We start from the raw sequence: 7,819 nt of genomic DNA, 5'->3' as shown, positions 1-7,819 counted from the left end.
TAAATACTCAGCCAAATCAGGAAGTGTGCTCACAGGTGAGTCCAGCGGGAGGCGGAGCTGGCTGAGGTAAGGGGATGCCCAGCCACACCAACAGAGGTGAACAGACAGACAACACACACGGGGAAAAAAGGGCAAGGAGACACACAAGGAGAGGCAGGAAAGCAGGATCCTAACACCCTCTGCAGATTTCCTTTCTTTTTCCAGTCACCAGGGACCAGCTGTGTGGCCCAGTCCCCAGTAGTCTCTGGTTTTATTTGGTTGTTTGCTGTTCCTTGTTGAAGTGTTGTATTATTTGCCACAATTTCATTCAAGACTTTTTCAACATGTTTCTGTCAACTGTGTTCTTTGTGTTCTACTGTGTGGTAGTGTAGTTTTCAGAAGGTGGATTGTCAAATAAATGAATCATTAAAATAAAATAAAATAAAATAAAATAAAATAAAATAAAATAAAATAAAATAAAATAAAATAAAATATTTAAATAAATATGCGTGTGTGTGTGTGTGTGTGTGTGTGTATTAGTGCTGTCAAAAATATTGCGTTATTAACGCGTTAACACAATTCAATTTTAAGGGCGTCATTTTTTTTTTTTTTGCGCGATTAACGCTCTTTGTGACCTAGTGAAGCTTAGGTCACAAAGAGCGTTAATCGCGTTAATCGCTTATAAAAAACTGCGTTTTTTATAAGCGATGGCCACTGCTAGTAACATTAGGAAAACTAAAGGGTCCGATTGTAAACTGAAAAACAAAACAACTGGCATGCCCCACGCACATGTTTGGTCTTGTCTGCTCCCTAGCTGTGAAAGAGTAGGCTACCGGTTTTTGTGGATGTCAAGTGCGAAACGCCGATATGGAGGCGAACAAGATTCTGAATGGAAAGTTTAGTTTCAAACGTTGCCAGATGGGTCGACTGACAAGACTAAAGTTATTTGTGTGTATTGTCGGTGTGAACTGAGTTATCACTGTAGCACTGAAATCCCACTTGATGGCCAAAGACATGGCGAATGCAAATTCTCCTCCGCCTCCTTGTCAAAACCAGGCGACAATGGATGGCTTTCGACAGAGACATATGGATACAGCAACTAAGAACAAGCTTACTGCAGCCAAGTAATGTTCATTCTTTCTGGAGAGAAATAAGAGGCTGGGTTGATAAGCCTCTGGTGAATAAATAGAAAAGCATTATACTCTGACTGTTTGTATGTTCAAAGGAAACTTAAGAAAGGAAAGTTTAAGCCATGGTTTAACTGCACTATAGGCTGAGTCCTAGTTTACAATGGTGTGCACTTTGAGATGTGAGATTTTGCTTCAAATGTGAATGACTGCTCAAAGTGAGAATGTTAGTGTGAAATATAACACTACACATTGTTGTTTTCAATAAAAAACATTTGCACAAAGCAAGCCTATCCACTTTTCCATGTTGATAACAGTATTAAAATGATAATTAATGGGACATTTAGAATAGATAAAAATGTGCGATTGATTTGCGAATAATCACGAGTTAACTATGACATTCATGAGATTAATCACCCCAATAACAGCAGAGTTGCCATCCAATGGCATGATCACTCATTCATGTGATTGGAGTTGCTATCCAATTACGTGAGGGTTTCCGTTAAAAATGCCTGTGGAATCATTCAATGGTTGTTTGTGAAGCCTGAGTAGATAAAAGTTAGTACTACTCATGTGCTAATTAGAGTTATTCGCACCTTCGCGAATGTGTTTTCTGCAGCCCCGATGTTGTCTTTTCAGCTCGTCCGGGACTACAAACCTCTCTCCAGGCAGAAGCGTGGGTTTACACAGTGCGATCAGCTGTTTGCATGTGTAGACAATGCCCCCACTCCCCTCTGTATGGCCCTCCTTTACAAAGAATGTAAAAAGTAACAAAAAAGCCACCAGAAATGTTGCAAAACTGCGTGAACATCACGACACAGTTACCAAAAACGCAGTAAGAAAATGGAAATTAAAAGAAACGTAGAAAAACACACTAAAACATGAACGAAAGATGAACAAAAACGACGGAGCTACTGCAACAGGCTGCCACCTAACACAGCGCCATCTTGCATTCTTCCTGGCGTCCCATGGGGCTGTGTGCTGAGCCCTCTCCCCTTCTCCCTTTTCACCCATGACTGCATGCCTGTGCATGGCTCCAACTCTATCATCATGTTCGCAGGTGACATCACGGTGATAGGCCTGATTAATAATAACGATGAGTCAGCCAACAGGGATGAGGTTCAGCAGCTGGCCCTCAACACCAACAAGACAAAGGAGCTGATTGTGGACTAAAGGAAACTAAAGGCTGCAGTCACACCCCGTTCACATCAACGGGGCTGAGGTTGAACATGTCCAGCTTCAAGTTCCTGGGCGTTCACATCTCCTCGGACCTCTCCTGGACCCTCAACTCCTCCATCCTGATAAAGAAGGCTAAACAGCAGGAGACTGAAGAGAGTTAACCTTGCTCATCAAATCCTAGTCAACTTCTACTGCTGCACCATCAAGAGCATCCCACCAACTGCATCTCAGTATGGTACAGCAGCTGCACAGCCTCCGAGCTGAAGGCCCTGCAACAGGTAATGAAAACTATCCAGTACATCACTGGTGCCCAGCTAACTGCCATCGAGGACCTCCAGCACAAGCGGTGTCTCAGAAGGGCAAGCGGGATCAGCAGAGACAGCTCCCACCCAAACTATGGACTGTTTGCACAGGAACAGCTTCTTTCCCAGAGCTATTACCCTGCTGTACTCCACCTGTCAGCATGTATTATGTCTGTATGTATGTATTTGTACTTTGGATATTATGCCTATTTGCACTTCTGGTTAGATACTAAACTGCATCAATTTTCAATCAATAAAACTTTATTTGTATAGCACCTTTCATACATAAAAATGCACACACACCCACACCCACACCCACACCCACACACACACACACACACACACACACACACACACACACACACACACACACATACTCACACACATGCACGCCAACGAAATTGTCGGTGTAATAACATGACAGGGCACTGAGGAATCATGAGAGGAAAAAGAAAACCACCTATGGGGAGCTCATCCACACTGTGAAGGATCACAGCCCATGGCCACAGGGAGCACCACCGCCGACCCAGATAAACCGGGATGGACCCCATTCATAGTGCAGAGCCCCCAGGTCCCCCGACCCGGGCAGACCGGGGTGGACTCAACACACAGGGCAGAGCCCCCCAGTCCTCCGGGCCCGAGGGGTCCCCAGGACGATGCGGGCAGACCAGACACACCTCCCAGCGTGGAGGCCCCCCATGAGGAAACACTGGAGCTAAAACCTAAAAGACAATATAATAAAAGACCTAAAACCTAAAATTGAAGAAAATAAAAGGACCTAAAATCTAAAAGACAATGGGCTAGGGTAAAACATGTCTGAATTAAAAGAGTATAAGAAATCAATTGAAAGCCAAACTAAAAAGGTGAGTCTTGAGCCTCCTTTTAAAAACACCAACAGTCTCTGCGGTCCTGATGCACTCTGGCAGGCTGTTCCAAAGCTTCGGACCATAATGGCTGAATGCCACCTCCCCGTGGGCTTTGGTCCGAACGCTTGGAACAATCAAAAGGCCAGTGCCAGAGGACCTCAGGATCAACGAGGGCTGAAAACTAAAAAAAAAAAAAACTAAAGCTCAGAGTCAAAAATGACGCCCAGCTCATTATAATGCACCTCTTTTTGTGTCAGTCTTTGTTCTACCTTAAAGAGTACATGAAACACTCAGATTCTTATTTATTTCACACAGAAGTAGGTGTGTGGGAATACGTCTGTGATTTTTTTAAGATGGAAAGTGCTTTTACATAAAATTAGGAAGGAGGAGGAAGAGCAGCTGAGGGAGTGGGCAACACAGCGTGGTGTGGGTTTGGCAACTGAAGGGAAATGCCCACCCCGACAAAGTATATTTGTTGTTGGGAGGTGAACATGGGCTATCTTCTGGGGGATCTTCCCTGCATCACTTTATTACGCACCTACCAGATACTCTGCTGTGAGAGGGAAGTGCTGGAAGTGGCCATGCTTTTATTGAAAGACATCTGTGCCGAGACCCTGGTGCGCCCCATTAACAGCAGGTAATTTAACAGTAATTTTAGTTGCTGAGCTAGAAAGGCTCGACTGATTGAAAGATCATTATGTCCAGAGTATAGTCTGCCCTAGCCAGCATTATAGTTCACTGGCTAATGTCCTCATCGAAATTGCAGGTTAATCATGCTAAGTTACTTGTGTGCCACAATTGTAAACCTGCTAGCGTGTCATTTGCTAACCAGCTCCCTGGCTAGTTAGCTTACTCGTGTAGCTGTAATGCCACAGCGAACTCATGTAGCGTAACGCCACATACTAACTAGCTAGTGAACCGGCTGGCTAATGTTACACCAGTAAGTTTACCAGTGTGGTAACGTTAGGTTTATTGTGGCGTTACCTTGCTAGTGCCACATTAGCAAACGAATTAACTTACTAGCTAAAAAGAGCGTAAGCTAGCTAACCTTAGCTTACTTGTCTCATCCCTCTAGGAGGCAGAGGAAGCGCACCAGTGTTTTTTTTCCCATGATACTACAGGGACGTTGTGTACTTGGCAGCATCCTGTCATCCCAACATTGAGGAATGGTGTGGAATCAACTACGTGGATGGCAGATTAGAAATGTGGATCCTGTGGCTACAGATGATGTGATGGTTGAGGCGATGAGGCAGTGTACACTGATCGCAGACTGAATGGATCTCTAACTATTTGCGAATTTCACAAGAGCTTTAACATGGATTGAAAATAGTTTTTAACAGTTTTTTTTATGTGTATGGGAAAAATTAAGTAATCTAGAATCTTGAATGAGTGTTTTATTAATTATATGAATTGATTGTTTGATGTTTATTATTGTAGAAAATGAAGTGAAATTATTGTAGTTATTATGTAATAACTATGCCACAGTATTTTTCAAGCCTGCCATCAGTGGAAAAATGTGTTGCTTATATCCATGGTCCATTTGAATTGCACAGTGTTAGCAGGAATAAAAGGTAAATTATATTGTAGATAGCAAGCAATTTTATTTATTTATTTGTTTAAACGTGCCAGTTCTATGGCTGACGATATGGTTCTAACTAAAGATGGTGTCATCCGCGCACAAGCTGCACGCACACAGGACAGTGCATGCTCGAGCCACTGCAGTCAGTTTCCGTTTTCATGACCTAAATGTATGACTACATTTTGATCAGTTGTGCATAGTACTAGCAATCTCCACCAGCTAACCTATCTCCCTCTGCTCTGCCACAATGGCACGGTGTTATGCTCTTGCCTTAAGGCGCACAGGCCTCTTTGCTGCTGCCGGACTGTGTCGGGCGGTCTGTGGACCATACACTGTAAGATGAAAAATCAAACACAGATGGAGCAGCTTCTGGCTTTAACCTGTTTGTTTTACGAGTCACCAGGACACCTGATTCAAAAGCCTTCTCTTCAATGTAGTCCTCATTTACAAAGTGCTCGCTGCAAACCTTAGCTGTGGGACTGAGAGGGGGACTCTGGCATTTGAGAGCAGCTAGCCAGCGACGGAGAACCGATTGCCACTTTAGTGGAAAAACATGAAAATGTACAGTCTTGCCTTGGGTTTTTACACTAGAATTCATTGCTACAGCCTGGAGCGATACAAAAATGACCCCCCTTGCAGTTCTTCTTTCTTTGTGGTTCCATTTTGTCACTGTTGTCACCAGTGGAGTATTAAAAGACCTTGATCCAACCAACCTCGTGACCTCACGCTCTATGCCAAGACAATATTGCTGCGCCCTTGTTTGACAACATAAAGTTTGGGAGTTAATTTCTTTTGTAACAACTTATTAACAATGTTAGGCATTGGCTAATGTTTTTGTGTGGAAAACCTTGTATTAATTTTTGTATATATATACTGTTTTTTGTTTCCTGTCCCTTTTAAAATATTGATTTTATAGCATAAAGATGATGATTAAAAAAAAAACATGCAAAACATGACATAAAGATACAGATAGCAGAGTTTAATGACATGCTTAATCTTCATCATGCCAAATTTTATCAGTACTGACTCATCTATTAGCTTTTCTGGACTTCACAGAATAGGTCAAAGTAGTTTAGAGTTGGAAAAATCACCTTGAAATATTTTTCTAGATATGATCATTCTGAAAGCTGATCTGAACCAGCTGTAAAAGAAAGCATAAATAAATGGATTTAGCATAGAATTTGACAGTGCAAGCCAGCCAAGACTTTCAATCACTGCAACTGGCACTGACACATCATTCAAAAGCTGAAAGGAAAAGGAGAGAAAGAAAGGAGACCAGCAGATCAGAAATACTCCCATAATGGTGGCAAGCGTTTTCGTAGCTTTTCTCTCCAATTTACTGGCAGTGGCTCCAGACTTTGTGCCGTGGATGCTGCGTATCTGTTTCTGTGCAACAAGGAAAATCTTCAGGTAGATACAGAGCATTAAAATCACTGGGAGGTAAAATGAGAAAATGGGTCCCAAAATGTTTGCAAGTTGAACATCAATAAAACACTTTCCTTCACATTTTTCATGTTTTATTCCTGAAATAAAAAAGCCAATTGCAACTAAAAGAGAAACACTCCAGCTCACCAGGATCATGATTACAACAACATGAACATTTATCTTAGTTCTATATGTCAGAGGGTGACACACTGCATAATATCTGTCAATAGAAATACAACATAAATTTAGGATGGAAGCTGTGCTCAGTGTTACATCAATGGTCTCTCGTACTTTGCAAAATAAATGTTCAGAGTACAGACATGAACTTACAGAGAATTCCATAGTGAAAGGAAAAACTAAAACCCCAACAAGCAGGTCAGCTACCGCCAAGGAAAGGATGAGAGAGTTTGTAGGAGTGTGGAGCTGTTTAAAGTAAATGATAGAGATTAATACAAGAAGGTTTCCACATATTGTGACAACAGACAATGAACAGAGGAAAACATATAATAAAACACATACTGTGGAAGGTGAGCTTGTCAGTATGTAAGAAACATTCTGTCTTTTGTGACAGGGGTGTAAGTCCACGTAAGTGTGTTCGACAGTGACTTCTGGTGCCATGTTTCCAGGTTCCTGTAAATCAGTTTTCCATTAAAAATGAACAATATTCAACATAGAAAAAATAGTGTTGATTTTAAACTGTTTAGCCCTGCGTGAGTGCAAAGCTGCAATAATAGTTATCTAGATAAAAATAGTGATTTTCTGTTTATGTCATACCTTTTTAATGGCGAAGGTAGTTCACACATCCATGTTGATGGGTGTTCTTTATCACTGTACAACTGGGCACAGTCTTGATTTTATCAACCCCTGTCTCATTTCCATAATAAATACATTATATCACAGTCCAATCAGATGCGGGAGTAATATTCTTGTTGACATTAGATGCCAGAGCAACATAATGTACTAGAGATGACATCAAACAAACTGTAAATATCTGATTTTTCATTTTAGTAGACATCCTAAGATATTTTTCCAAGGACATGAAACCTTGTGATTTTTTATTTGTTTCATCTGTCCCTTATTATCCTTCTGTCTGTAGTGTGTTCAGCCTGTGCCAGTTCATCTTAGTACGTTGTGTGTCAGGTGTTCCAGCCTTTTCCCAGTGTTTATTTCAAGTGATTTTGGATTCTTGTTTTGTTTTGCAGGACCTTGTTTAGTTGGATTCAAGATTCTTTCCTTTGTTTATGCTTGTAGGACTGCCTTTTCCTTGACTCAACCTTTGCCCTCCTCGCCATTCCCACACACCTTTTATGTGAATGGTGCTATGGACTGTAAGGATAAGATAAGATAAGATAAGATAAGATA

At 41.6% G+C, this 7,819-nt stretch overlaps 1 protein-coding gene across 1 annotated transcript; it reads right to left on the bottom strand.

Annotated features, from left to right (window-relative positions):
• Positions 1 to 6,094: 6,094 nt before the first annotated feature.
• LOC139348062 (trace amine-associated receptor 1-like) lies at positions 6,095 to 7,075 on the bottom strand. Its single transcript, XM_070988012.1, has one exon. The coding sequence runs from the start codon at positions 7,073 to 7,075 to the stop codon at positions 6,095 to 6,097; it is 981 nt and encodes a 326-aa protein (XP_070844113.1).
• Between the last annotated feature and the right edge of the window lie 744 nt (positions 7,076 to 7,819).

This window comes from Chaetodon trifascialis, chromosome 19 (genome assembly GCF_039877785.1).
Source record: "Chaetodon trifascialis isolate fChaTrf1 chromosome 19, fChaTrf1.hap1, whole genome shotgun sequence".
Classification (NCBI taxonomy): Eukaryota; Metazoa; Chordata; class Actinopteri; order Chaetodontiformes; family Chaetodontidae; genus Chaetodon; species Chaetodon trifascialis.
Note: the sequence above shows the minus strand (reverse complement) of the source record. Positions and strands in the feature narration are given on the sequence as shown.

Bases quoted from the DNA above. Each gene is read 5' to 3' on its own strand.
- LOC139348062 (XM_070988012.1), bottom strand. From the start codon at position 7,075: ATGGCACCAGAAGTCACTGTCGAACACACTTACGTGGACTTACACCCC.